The sequence below is a fragment of the Neolamprologus multifasciatus genome, chromosome 12, assembly GCF_963576455.1.
Source record: "Neolamprologus multifasciatus chromosome 12, fNeoMul1.2, whole genome shotgun sequence".
Lineage (NCBI taxonomy): Eukaryota > Metazoa > Chordata > Actinopteri > Cichliformes > Cichlidae > Neolamprologus > Neolamprologus multifasciatus.
Genome location: NC_140450.1, coordinates 19,059,029 through 19,072,792, shown reverse-complemented (window position 1 = coordinate 19,072,792; position 13,764 = coordinate 19,059,029). Strand labels below are relative to the sequence as shown.

The 13,764-nt window shown below is 39.2% G+C and overlaps 1 protein-coding gene across 3 annotated transcripts in view; it reads left to right on the top strand.

Moving 5' to 3' along the window:
• The first annotated feature begins 1,450 nt into the window (after positions 1-1,450).
• The window catches only part of sgsm1a (small G protein signaling modulator 1a), a 35,072-nt gene continuing 22,758 nt past the window's right edge, over positions 1,451-13,764 (top strand). The window contains exons 1-3 of one of the 3 annotated variants that reach the window (XM_085180897.1): positions 1,451-1,718; positions 1,859-1,902; positions 12,846-12,921. In XM_085180897.1, coding sequence (XP_085037023.1) covers positions 1,700-1,718; positions 1,859-1,902; positions 12,846-12,921 — 139 coding nt within the window. In that variant the 5' untranslated portion in view covers positions 1,451-1,699. The remainder of the gene's footprint in view (positions 1,719-1,858; positions 1,903-12,845; positions 12,922-13,764) is intronic. The other 2 variants (XM_085180895.1, XM_085180896.1) reach the window with 2 other exon arrangements.

Sequence of the window (13,764 nt, the reverse complement as noted above, 5' to 3'; positions counted from 1 at the left end):
ACAGCATTGTTATTTCTAAAGCTGGTGTTGGTGTGGTTTAAAATTCCTTTGAGTTGTTGTCATTTAGAAAATAATGAAGTCCCTAAATTTAACCTTTTTCATCTGTTTTGTATATTTATATCGAAATGTATTTAAATCAAGTTTTATTGCAACCCCTGTTATTTGTTATTTGACCTGTCCACTTGCACCTTGTTGTGATTCATAGGAACCTGTCCATTTTTTAAATACATTTTTCTTCCTATACAGAACAGCATTACGCTAAAAGGCTGCAAATAAATGTGGAGTGTTGATGTTTGTGTGCGTTGAGCTGTGGTCTAAAGACAAACATTGCTAATTAGGCAGAGGATAGCTGGTGAGGAGTTTGGTGTGCTGTGCCGTTTACTCAGGCAGAAGTCCTGTTATGACACTTAACGCGACATCCTATTACCTCACATTAACTAAAGGTGTGAGTCACCCCAGCCAGGGAATCCTGGGTTAAAGAGGATGCTTGTGAGGAAAAACAGCGTGGGGGGGGGGGGGGGGGGGGGGGGGTGGAGAGAAAGGGGCCCAACCCTGCACCCCTCAGTCCCCTCAGTCTGTCATCTTGTGTTATCACTCCATCCTTTCACCACCTGATTCACCTGACAGCTCAGTCCTCCAGGCGTGGCTGGACTCATGGCCTTAAGATCTCCCACTCTGTAGTTCACTCAAGTCTATTGTGGTTCTCCAACTCACATTGCAGGTTTCTCTAATGTGTTCTGAGCTGGATGCTATGAGAAAAAAATAAAGTAAGTGCAAAATTTAAATAAAAGGTGAAAAATGGTGATCCACATGGACCTGCTGGTTCCTTTTCTTCTAATCACTGGGTATAAATATATATTACACAGTCGCCATCTTCTGGACAGCGTGAGTTATAACTCTTTGTGGGGATTTTCTGTTGCAGAATGACGCGGTTTTTCAAGCTTTTTTATTTTTATTTTTACAGAAAAATATTCAAGAGTCATATCTGGTTTGACATGCAGTAGAGTGTTACAGTAGAACAGATGAGGGGAAGAATGGATCTTCATATATAATTTATTTTATTTCTTTTTATTCTCTTTTGCCCCTTTTGTTTTTAATTCTTTATTTATTAATTTAGTTAGTTATTTACTTATTATTTTAGTAGTTACGGTTAATCAACGGATTTTATTTTATTTTATTTATTTATTATGTTTAATAACTTACCCAGAATTTAATTTCATTTTAGTTTTGTTTTGTTTGGTATCTTAATGTAACCGTTCTTCTACATTTTGACCACAAGATGGCGTAAGGACAAAAGATTTCTCCATCTGATAAATTTACGCAAACAAATTTACGCAAGCTCTGATATGTTTTAGTCATGTCTTAATTTCAGTAAAAGATTTCATCTAAAATCTCGGTTAAACCAAATTATTTCTACTATCCTTGAGTCAGATTGTCGCTAAGATTTCTTGTAACAAAAGAGCGTTTGTAATACATTGTATCCATACGGGTTGTATCCGTAAATAATATAGTCCACTCCGATTTTAAGGCTAGAAAGCTGTCTTTCGGCACATTTATTTCTCTCCCCTGGTTCTGACCCGTTCCCGGAGGGAGCGCAGCGTGTCTTTAAGAGGCGTGTGCTCGGAGGAGGTGGAGTCGTGATCCACATTGTACAAGCAGCTGATGGGAGGGTGCTGCGTTCAGACAGGAGACAGGATCCATGGCAACAATCATGGCAGGTGGGAGCAAAAGAACATTTTTTAGTAATCATCTGTTGTTTAAATTTATTTAAGTAACATTTGGCTCTGTTTGGGAACGCGGAGAAAGTTGAGTCGTGTCAGAAAGTAAAGATGCGCTGTTTGGTTTATTTGTGTTTCAGAGGCAGAGACCCGTCAGCGGCTGCTGCGCACCGTCAAAAAGGAGGTGGGTGTTTTCAGCTCAGCAGTTATCGAGTCGGAAAAACAAACATGTTGGTTCGTATGAAGCTCTGCAGTTCAGCCTGTGCTCGAAGAGGCTTGCCAGGCGATCCCTAACAAAGACTGGCTGCCACCGTGTCCGCTGTTTCCTGGTGATGATTACAGATGTGTGCCTGTGGTGCTCATCTGTACCTCAGCCAGAAAAACACCAGAAAACAAGCTGATAGTAAGGGAGAAAAAGTAGAATAATAATAGTTATTAAAGTCCAGTAACAGTTTATGGTTGGTTAATTTGTTAAGGTCTGTTCTCAGCATGAATGATGTAGTGCTGCACCTCACTAATTATTTGGGTGGAGAAGCAGCACGAAGAAAGCAGATTGTCTTTAGTCAGTGTTTGTTGTGTTTATGGCACAGCAAACCATCAGCCTTCTGCCAAACCATTTGGTGATTCTAGACTCAAACTGTGTGTGTGTGTGTGTGTGTGTGTGTAATGAGTTTTGTGTATATGAAAGCTTCTATAAATGTCACTGACATGATAATGTTACATAAAGCCTGTGTTAATGAGGCTGGTGCAGGATGCAAAGCTCGACCTGCAGGAGCATCTGTTTGGAGGAAGGTGTTATTTGATTAGCTAATGTTTTTATGGTTCATAGTGTTAAGCCCTTTGTTCCACAAAATGAATGCCTTAGTAAGGTTATAGAGTTTCATTAGATTATGATGAACGGTCGAGGTGATTGTGCCGCCAACACTCCCCTATACAGTCTTGAAGATAAGCAGGCACGCTACATTCAGCTCAGTAAGTATTAAAGTAAACTGCAGGTGAAATTCTAAAGTCCAAGAGCCAAATGTCCTACATGTCACCAGTCATGGAGGGGAAAGGTTGAAAATAGATAGTATCTATTGGCATGTTGGCTAAACCTTTGGCTTGATGGTGGAAGCATGATGGAAGTGAACATGTTGTGAGATGTCCAAACTGATGGGCCGTGCCTTTGCGAAGAGCCTCCTTTCATATAGATGCTCAAGGTAATCAAGAGTGGCACCATTTTTTCCCCACTTTGCTCCTTTTTTTAAAACATGTATTAAATCTCAGCAGCTTCCTTAAAGTAATAACACCCTTTTTTTCACACATAGCAACCTTATTTAAACCAGCAGCAAGCTTCTGGGGTCGTAATTGCGTCCACCCAAACATATTTAAATTCTGCTTTGACTGGCAGGAAACTAAAACTCCCCAACAGGAAGTTGATTTATCGTAACAGAGACACGTTGAAATATTCACAGTAGAGCGATAACATTTTGACAGCTGAAATCTAAAACGAAAGCACATCCAGTGTATTGGAGATAGATGACAGGTGCATGTCTGTTAGCAGACTGCTGTGTGTTACCTTATTGTGTTTCCATTGTCCTGTAGTGGTGTATACTTTACAGTTAAGCATTTTTGTTGCCCTTTGTTTGTACAGGATAGGTTTTCTCAGTGTTATCCACGCCTTTCTAATATAACCCAAACCCTCCGAGTCTTGTTGGTTTTGGTCTCTAAAAGAATATTCAGGTGAAGAGGGACAGTAACAGCTGTTTGATTGTTGCATGGAGACATTTTCAACCTTCATTCGATAAAAGTGTTTATGTTTCTTTTTAACTTTCCTATCTAATTACATCATGCTCTACTGAGCTTTATTCCTTTAAATCAGCACATCCTGAATGTTGTGAAAGGAAGAGTGTAGAGGCGGTGGCCTGATTTGTTTTCCTCTGCTTCTCCAGTGTTTATCTGTGGAGAGCAGACCCTTCCCATGATTAAATATGCTCTCTGTGTGCATAAGGCCTCTCAAAGATTCATTCACTGGGGCTCTTTGTTAGCGTAGCAGCGACTTTATTCTCAGACAGCTTTTTAATGAAGATCAGCATTTTTAATGATGTAAGAATCTGAAAAGAAAAAAGAAGAGTGGAAAGTGTTACTTTCTTTTTTACCATATTCGATAAGGATACACACTGAGCTGATGGGCAAACAAATGACACATACAATTTACATTTTTTTTTAAAAAACATTTTCATAATTAAAAAAGGATCACTGATCCTGGCAGTTTGTAAAGGAGGTCCTTTTAAAATCTTTGACATCTGAGGTTCTCTGTGCCGATGAATGTCTAAGTGCAAGTGATTTAAAAAGATATCTGAATTATTTGCAAGGAAAACTGTTAGATGTTAAACATTTCACTTTGCCCTCCAGAACATTTAGCCCACAGGCAGGACATTAGATGCAAAAAGAAGCCTCAGACAGTCTTACAGAGCCTGGTGTTAAAATGCATATATCTACAATCAGAGCAATCAGAAATGTAGCCTGTGTGGAATTTTGTCAGGAAAAGCCTTTGCTGTCCAAAAATAGCATCAAAGCTAAGCTACTGTTTTACAAAGTAGCCAAAGACCAGATCATTAGGAACGGAAACATATACACATATGTTTGTTTGGCCACAATATCAATAATGTAATGTGTTGTACTTATGTAGCGCTTTTCTAGTTTCACCCACTATTCAAACCACTTAAAGCACTTTATCTAGATCACAGCCAAAAGCCATATAGAATCACCAGTTAACCCAACATGCTTGTTTCTGGATGGAGGGAGGAAGCCCAAGTACCCAGTACAGCAGATATGTTTGGTTCACAACAAAAACATATTTTAGGAGAAGGTCCTCATTCCAACTTTGATTGGAAATGGAAATGTTATAGCTTGGGTTTATTTCATGCAGCCTACAGTCATTTAGTCAACTATGAGCATCAGCATCATATCACAGAGTTCTGGGTCAGTCTATCCAAAAACTGAACCTGAGCCAGAAATGGAGCTTTCAGCAGGATAAAGATTCTGATCACAATAGAAATCCACTAAGGAATGTCTCAATCTGGAGAAACTGATGGATTTAGAGGAGTCTAATAAAAGCTAAATTGAGACATCCTTCAACATTTTTCAGCTGAAGAGTGGCCAAAATCAGAGATAGTGGAAACCTATTCAGAGGTTTTTAGTTTGTTTGTTTTTTTGCTACATCTATTAAATCTGTTGATAACATTTTTGAAAAAGCTGTATCTACTTCTTCACTCCCTGAAAGGAAAGATTGATGTTGTTGTTGTTGTTGTTTGTGCCATTTTCACATCAGTTTATGGTTTTTATTACTCAGTGTGGGCCGTGCCATATGGTGACTTTATGCTGTGTGTTCTCACACTCTCCTTGCCCAGCTGGTTTTGTGCCATCAGTCTGCTCAAATATACCTGGATGTGGGCCATTATCCAGAGAGCGCAGGACGTCTGTGACAGCTAAATTGCCTTCTGGCGCAAAATTGTTTTAAATGAGAAATCTTATTTGCCTCAGCTTTGATACAGAGCCCCACTCTGTCTGGCTGCATTTCGCTCTGATCGTGCTGCTCCCTCCGCCTTCTTGAAAATCACGTGTGCATGTGCACACAAACAGAAATACACACCTGTGTTTGCTAAAGGAGAGAAGGGGCAATAGAGAGAGGGAGAGAAACTGAAGAGCTGTGTCATTTAGTTTCCTCTTTCATTTTTTACTTTTGGGTCTTGAGTTCCTCCTGTCTATAAAACTACCAAGCTGAATTTCATAAAACTAGGTGGAGAGGTAGAGCGCGGTCAAGGGAAGAATCTAGTAAATATTTATGCACATCCGGAGTACTTTCTTTGAAATTGCTAAATGGAGCTTTGGCCTTGGCTTAATTGCATTTTGAGGACAAAAAACCAAATGAATCAAAGTGAGAACTTTTGCAGGTAGTCAAACTGAATAGACTGAGAGATTGACTCTGTTTATAGAGATTTTTCACTTTAACTGTTTGTGCAGCAAACACAGTCTGTGAATTTCATCGTGTTGTGTTGAGTGCTTGTGCGTATACTCCTGGTCTCAGGGATTTGTACAAGAACCAGTTCTTTACAGACGTTGCAAGACAGAGACTCTGACTCAGTAGTGAGCAGCTACTTGATACAAAGCAGATTATGGAGTGGCTACAGCACTAATCCAGGGCTGATGCATTCATTTTGTAGGGACAAATGCAGGGGAAACATCAGACATTATTATTGTATTAGAAACTAATATTTCTGAGATTGTTTCATTAAAAACTAGCATCTCAATTCCAAAAAAAGTTAGGATGCTGTGTAAAATGTAATGACCTGCAAATCTCATAAAACCATGTATTATTTTCAGTAGAACATAGAAAAGATATATATGTTATATTTACAAAAAAAAAACAACTTTCTCACGAAGAAATATTAGCTCATTTTGACACGCGTCAAAACATTTACAGGGGCAACGAAAAGCTGGAAACGTAAGTGGTAATTGCAACTAATTAGTTTGACTGGCAGCAGGTCAGGAAGATGATTGGATATAAAAAGAGCATTTTAGAGCGGTAAAGCTTCTCAGTAGGCAGAGGTTCATGAATCTGCAAAAAGAAATTGTGGAAAACTTTCAGAACAATTTTCCTCAATGTAACATTGTGAAGACTCTTTATATCCCATCGTATACGATACATAAAATCATCAACAGATCGGAAAATCTGGAGAACTCTCTGTGTGCAAGGGACAGTGATGAAAATCAATATTGGATGCACGTGATTTTCTGGCTGTCTGGCAGCACCACATTAAAAACAGAACATTTCTGTTGTGGAAGTCACTGCAGGGGCTCAGGAACACTTACAGAAATCACTGTCTGTGAGCACAGTTCACCGTGCCATCCACAAATGCAGGTTACAGCTCTGTGACGCAAAGAAGAAGTCGTATATAAGCATAATCCATAATAATGCTGCCATCTTCTCTGGGACAAAGCTCATAAAAAACAGACTGGAACAAACTGGAAAACTGTGGTCAGAGAAGTCAAAATGTAAAAATCTTTATGGACCATCCGATTTATTTTCAGCTCTCAGTTCAAAAGCCTGCGTTTCTGATGGTATGTGGGTGCATTAGTGCTTCTGAAATTGGCAGCTTGCATATCCGGAAAATGCACCATCAATGTTGAAAGGTGTATAAAGGTGACTTATTAAAGGAACATATGCCTCCATCCAGATGACTTTTTTCTTCCAGGGAAGGCCATCCACATTTCACCAAGACAATGCTAAACCACACATAGCAGCTGTTACAGCAGCATTGCTTCCTGCACTCCATGCAATCCTGACCTTTAACCACTTGAAGACATTTGATGCATCATGAAACGAAAAGTATAACAAAGAAGGCCCAGGACTGCTGAGCAGTTAGAATGCTATGTCATTCAAGAATGGGACAACATACATCCATCCATTTTCTTCTGTTTAGCCAATTCAGGGTCACGGGGAGGCTGGCGGCTGTCCCAACGGCCATAGGGCGAGAGGTGGTTTACATCCTGGACAGGTTGTCAGTCTGTTGCAGGGCTAACACAGAGAAACAGACAATCAGTCAACTCACATTCACACCTATGGGCAATTTTGAATCACCAGTTCACCTAACCCCATTAACTGCCTGTGTTTGGATTGTGGGAGGAGGCCAGAGTACCCGGAGAGAGACAACAATTCAAAATGAGCAAATATTATATATGAAATAGTAAAATGTCTCAGTTTAAAGATTTGATGTTTTCCATGTTCTTTTGTGAACAAAATGCCAGTTCATGACATTTGGAAATGTGCATTCTGGTTTTATTTACATTTTGCACAACATCCCAAATCTTCCTTTCTTTTTTTGAAAGTAGCCCTAGTGACACTTTTAAATCGATAGGATAGGATTACCTGGCTTTGCTGAGGTGCACTGCTGCTACACTGCTTATAATCAAACTGAACTACAGTACTTTATGCTGTTTAGTATGGCAGTTGAGGCAAATCTGCACAAACTGGACCATGTTATGTGAATGGAGGGCCCTGCTTCCTCTAAAGCTGTCCTGTCTCGACCTCAAATGATGCATCGTGTAAAATTATTTCATGTCAAGACTGAATATTGACACTGTACAATCAGCGCTTCAAAATCCCACAGCGTCCTCGTAAAGGTGCCGTCATCAGAAAGAAGTTTTAGAAAAGCCACCCTGTGGTTAGAGTACCTTGGAACTATTTTGGGCTGTGTTTTGGTTATATTGACCTTTATGGTGGCATCACATTCTCTGCCATTTTTACAGCTGATCACTCTTTTCATTCGGTATTAAGCTGTAATTCACATAATGGAATCGTGATTCAGCTGGACCTCTTTATGAGAGAACTGCAGCTCCGTGTGCCGTAGATTAACATGAATAACAGTAATTATTTTTTTTATTGTGCGCTCCCTTCATTCAGCATTAGACTTAGTGATTATGAATAATGTAGGATGGAGATTTTAATGCAAGGAGCTTTCTCTCTCCCTCTTATTTCCTTTCTCTGCTCTTGGAGGAGTTAATTGGAATACTCAAAAGATCCTTTATCACTCAGGCTGTTGCCTTCAAGCAGACTCATCGTGCTTTGCTTTGCTGATGAAATGAATCATTTTTTTCTCTAAATTTTCAGTTTTTTCTTAAATCTCAGTGAGAATATATTGTTTCCTGGGTGATATTGTAGCACATATGGTTACTTTAAAAAGTAAAGTCTGGGTGGTATTTCTGCTTTATTGATGCCAGAGTAACAAGATGACGACAACACAGCGCAAGATATTAATAGTGGCTGTCGGAGAGCCGCATTCAGCCTCTTATTTCAAAGATGAATGAATGTTTGCGCGTCCTTTTGGCGGAAGTGATCCACTGTGAGACTCGTGACGTCTCCATAGAAACCTGTAGGTTGTCTGTGCTTAGACGTTTTACCATATAAATTCCTCAGAGGCCTGATCTGTAGCCCAGACGAGAGCGATGAGGAGGAGGAGGGTGCTTCCTCAAGTTAGCAGTCAGTTTTCTGTGTGTCAGATGCACTGAGAAAGAAAACTGGTGCATATAAAAGCCCTCTGTGTTTTAAGCGTTTGTGTGTATTTGCGTGAACGCAGGCTTTTATATAATCATTAACAGAGCTGGTGTGCATCACAGTGACTGCCACTTTCTCTGGCGTGTCGGCAGTGTGAATCATTTCTGTTGATGCTAAAGAAAACAATGCTACTGATGCGAACAGTCCAAGTTTGAGTAATGACTGCTGTCTAATTAGTGAGTTTTTTTTATTTTTTTTATTCCAGGCTTCTGGGTTCATTTGTCGTCCAAGTATTTAGAAAAAAAAAAGATATGTGGATTGAATTTGTCATCTTGCATAAACAGTGAGAGCTCAGTTGGCAGATTTTCTTAGCAGTGTTTGTGCATCTGTTACATTTTCGTGCCTGTAGTCTCCGTCTTAAAAATAGGGGTAGGAAATGCAGTGTTGTACACTATATTGCCAAAAGTATTCACTCACCCATCCAAATCATTGAATTCAGCTGTTCAAATCACTTCCATGGCCACAGGTGTATAGAATCAAACACCGAGGCATGCAGACTGCTTCTACAAATATTTGTGAAAGAATGGGACGCTCTCAGGAGGTCAGTGAATTCCAACATGGTATTGTGATAGGATGCCACCTCTGCAACAAGTCCAGTCCTTGCTACTAAATATTCCACAGTCAACTGTTAGTGGTATTATAACAAAGTGACAGTGACTGGGAATGACAGCAACTCAGCCATGAAGTAGAAGGCCACGTAACATCACAGAGCGGGGTCAGCGGATGCTGAGGTGCATAGTGCCCAGGTGTTGCCGGCTTTCTGCAGAGTCAATCGCTACAGACCTCTAAACTTCATGTGGCCTTCAGATTAGCTCAAGAGAAGTGTGTAGAGAGCTTCATGGAATGGGTTTGCATGGCCAAGCAGCTGCATCTGAACCTTGCATCACCAAGCACAATGCAGAGTGGGATTATGGGTTGTTTTTCAGGAGTTTGGCTCTGTCCTTTAGTTCTAGTTAAAGGAACTCGTAATGTTTCAGCATACCAAGACATTTTTGGACAATTTCATGTTTGTGGGAACAGTTTTGGGGATGTTCCAACACGACTGCACATGTGCACAAAGCAAGGTCCACAAAGACATGTATAAGGGAGCTTGGTGTGGAAGAACTTGACTGGCCTGCACAGAGTCCAACCCAACAGAACACCTCTGGGATGAATTAAAGCAGAGACTACGAGTTAGGCCTTCTTGTCCAACATCAATGTTTGAGTTCACCACAGGATCTGATTAATTGCATTGTGCTTGGTCATTGTGCTTGCCTGCAGCTTCTAGAAGAATAGTCAAAAATACCCACAAACATACTCCTAAATCTTGTGGAAAGCCTTTTCCAAGCAAAATATAAAGACGTGGTGGGTGACTCAAGATTTTTGCACAGTATTAAACATCACTATATAAACTTACCAGTACTGTCAAATGTCTGAGTAACTTTATTCAAGTATAACATTTAAGTACTTTTCAGTTATTATAGTTAACCTCTCACTTAAAATCAAATTTAAGTGAGAGGTTAACACTTTTTACGTCATTTGTTTGAGAACTAGATTAGCATTTTATAAATGAACAATAAACATAAACGTCAGATGCTATGCTTAGAATAAATATCAACAGTAAAGTAGCTAAAATTACTGTCATCTTGATTAACAGCAGTACTTAAATTCCTCATAGCCAGTAGTAATAGTTAGATAATGGCCAGCCTTTAAGTACTGTGTGCCTTAATATTTTAACAGCTCGTGCTTGCTTAAATAAAGATCTGAATGCCAAATGGATGACCTGAAGTGATTTAATTATCTCTGTTTTCTTACAGTAAATGTGAGATCAAAATACAGGTGGCATAATCCATTTATGTATAGTGAGTAAACTAGTAATGAAATTATTAATCAATTTAATTGTGCCATAGTGGAAAATCCAATCTGAAGATAGAACTTTATCTAGTGGAAAATATTATGATCACGCTGTAAATTTCATTGCCTTACAGTTGCAGAAGTGCCACACAGAGAAAATATTTGCCCATGCCACTGAAATATAGAGTTAATGTGCTGGAGAAGGAGTGTGTGTGTGTGTGTGTGTGTATGTCTGTGTGTGTCTGTGTGTGTCCGTAAGTCAATGTCTTTGTGTGTAGTGGGTGAACCTGGCAGTGTAATATGGTTGTTGTGGACAGACTCATTTCAACAGGAAATTACAGCTATCTGTGTGGCCGTGTCCAGGGCTTGATACTTTCCATGCATATTGCAGACCAGTGCCCACACAGTAGGATGTCTCCATAGCCACCAGAGCATCTGATACATCCAATCATCTTAACTATTGGCTATACAGTTAGTGCCTTATATTATCTGACTACTTACCTTTTTTTGTAGTTTTGCCTCTGTGCACCTCCACAGTGGATACAATCTTTATGTGATCGATATGCAGATTTTTAGCTTTAACAAAAATCTTAGCAGTAAATGGTTTGGAATTACAACTATTTTTACCCACAGTTCCCCACTTTCAGAAGATCAAAAGTAATTAAACAAGCTAACATCATTTTAAATACAAGGATTATTTTAATAATCGGATGAAAATCCTTTGCAGTCAAAGACTACCTGAAGTCTAGAAAGACAGGGACATCACCAAATTCTGTTTCCTCCCTTTAACTGTTATGTTATACCTTTTCTGCAACCACCTACTGCAGTTGTTGCTTGTTTGTGGGTTTTTCTGGCCTTTGGCAATCATGTTCTGTTTGACTGAAACAGGTGACTGATTTGGCCATTAAAGAATATTTTATTTCCCTTGAGAAAACCTTGGGTTGCTTTTGCAGTCTGCTTTTGGCTGCTCTTTATTTGCACTGTGCAGTGTTGTCTGTTCATTTCTGCAGCATATGTCTGATCTGAGCAGAGGGTATAGCCCTGTACACTTCTGAATTCATCTTTATAGACTGCTTCTATCAGCAGTCACATGTTCAATAAACAGTAGTGACCTGCTTCGACTGGAAGACATACAGTGCGTGCCGAAGCCTCCACCATGTTTGACAGATAATGTGGTGTCAGATCATGAGCTGATTCATCCTGATTTCATCTGACCAAATATTTGTTCTGAACCGTGCAGGCTGGTTTAGATGTTTTCTGACAAAGTCTAATCTGGCCTCCTTCTTCCTGAGTGTAACCAGTAGTTTCAGCCTGATGATGGCCTCCCTCATTTGGACCTCATATTGAGAGTTCCAGTGAACAGCTACCAATTGCAAGTTTAGTCAACCCGGGGTCATCTGTCTACTTAATGCATTGTGGAATAACGAGGCAACAGGCCTCACTTGGTCATGAAACCAGGTGTCAGACAAATGTCCAATCACTTTTCATCCATACTTCCCTTGATAACATGTATGTGTAGAACATGTTGCTATTCTTAAGCAGTTAATGCAAAGCCGAAAGTCTGCACATCAGACTGTTGATTGATTTGTTTTGTTTTTTTTAAATTCTACTGTGGTGGTTCACAACTATAAAAATGTATCATTGTCCAAAATCCTATGGCTCTAACTGTAGCTGTTGGCATGTGATCAGAGAGAGGCACAGATCCCAGTGATGACAAAATCTAAATAATAACCATTTCTGATGTCTGACCCTCTCTATCCTTATTTAAAAAACAAGTTGGGCTTTGATTCATTTGGATGTGAAAAGTAAGAAACAAGGGTCTGTGATGAACTCCCATCCCTTCCATTTCCTCCTTCCACACCCAAATATATCTCCTTCATTTCCCAGTAGTTTGAGATGAGAGCTGGTGACTCATCCACCAACTTAACATCCATTCTTCCTTCTTCAGTGTCCCCCCCCCCCCCCCCCCCCCCCAATTTCAAACCCCAGTTCATCACTGAGCTCGTTTTTATGCACAAAATTACATTAGACTTTTATATATATATTTATATAATGGTATACTTAATGGTATACCATTATATACTACTTAATGGTAGTGAACAGATCTGAATATATATTTATCTTACTGTGCCACCAAATTTTGCCTGTTGTGGTATATTAATGAATTAGTCACCCAACATCTGCCATGTCATTGACAGGTGAAGCAGATTATGGAAGAAGCTGTTACCAGGAAATTTGTCCACGAAGACAGCAGCCATATTGTGTCCTTTTGTGGTGAGTAATCAAACAAATCGTGAAGCTTTTGCTCTCCAAGTAATTCTGCAATGCTGGAAAGGCTTAATGTCAGCTTATTTCAGTCAAGTTACTCTTTATCTTGTTTATCTTTCGCTCTGAATGTCTAACTATACAACTTGATCTTACATTTCTCTTAAAAGTGGCCTAAAACTCATGATTAATTTCAACCATTAAAATATTATAAATTATACACAAATCATACTTGCTTATATCTCACAAGTCATTTATGGATTACAGGACAAAATTAAAAACAAAGCAATCGCAGTGATACTTTTTTTAACCATTAAGCTACTTCATTGCACTTTTTTCTGCTTTGTTTCTTTTTGCTTTTTTTGCTTTTTTATGCTTTTTTTCAACCAAACAACTGCTACTGTTATAACTTGCACATTACGTTTCTCAGTTTATATATATACTAATTTATTGGAAGTTACATGTCTACTTTTAATGCACAGGTACGATACACAACCTGCACTTTTCAAGTTATTCTAAATATTCTTACTATTTAAACATCTTTCAGTATCCTGCACTGTTTGCACACTACAACCTGGGTTTGCCACTTATCTGTACTTTAATTTTAATAACTGTACAGTATTGTTTTGGTAACTATTGTCCATGATGTAAATATGTAAAGATTTTGATTAGTTTTTCCACAAGGAGAGATGGTGGATGAGTGTGTCAATGCCTATGTAACACACTTTTAGCACAAGAGTATATTTATTGTTCAGTACAAATAAGAGATATTTAAAGTTCAGTCCTTTACCAAGTGTTTTTGTTCTTGCCTCCAAATCACACTTCTGGATTGCAGTATGATTAGTGCGAGAA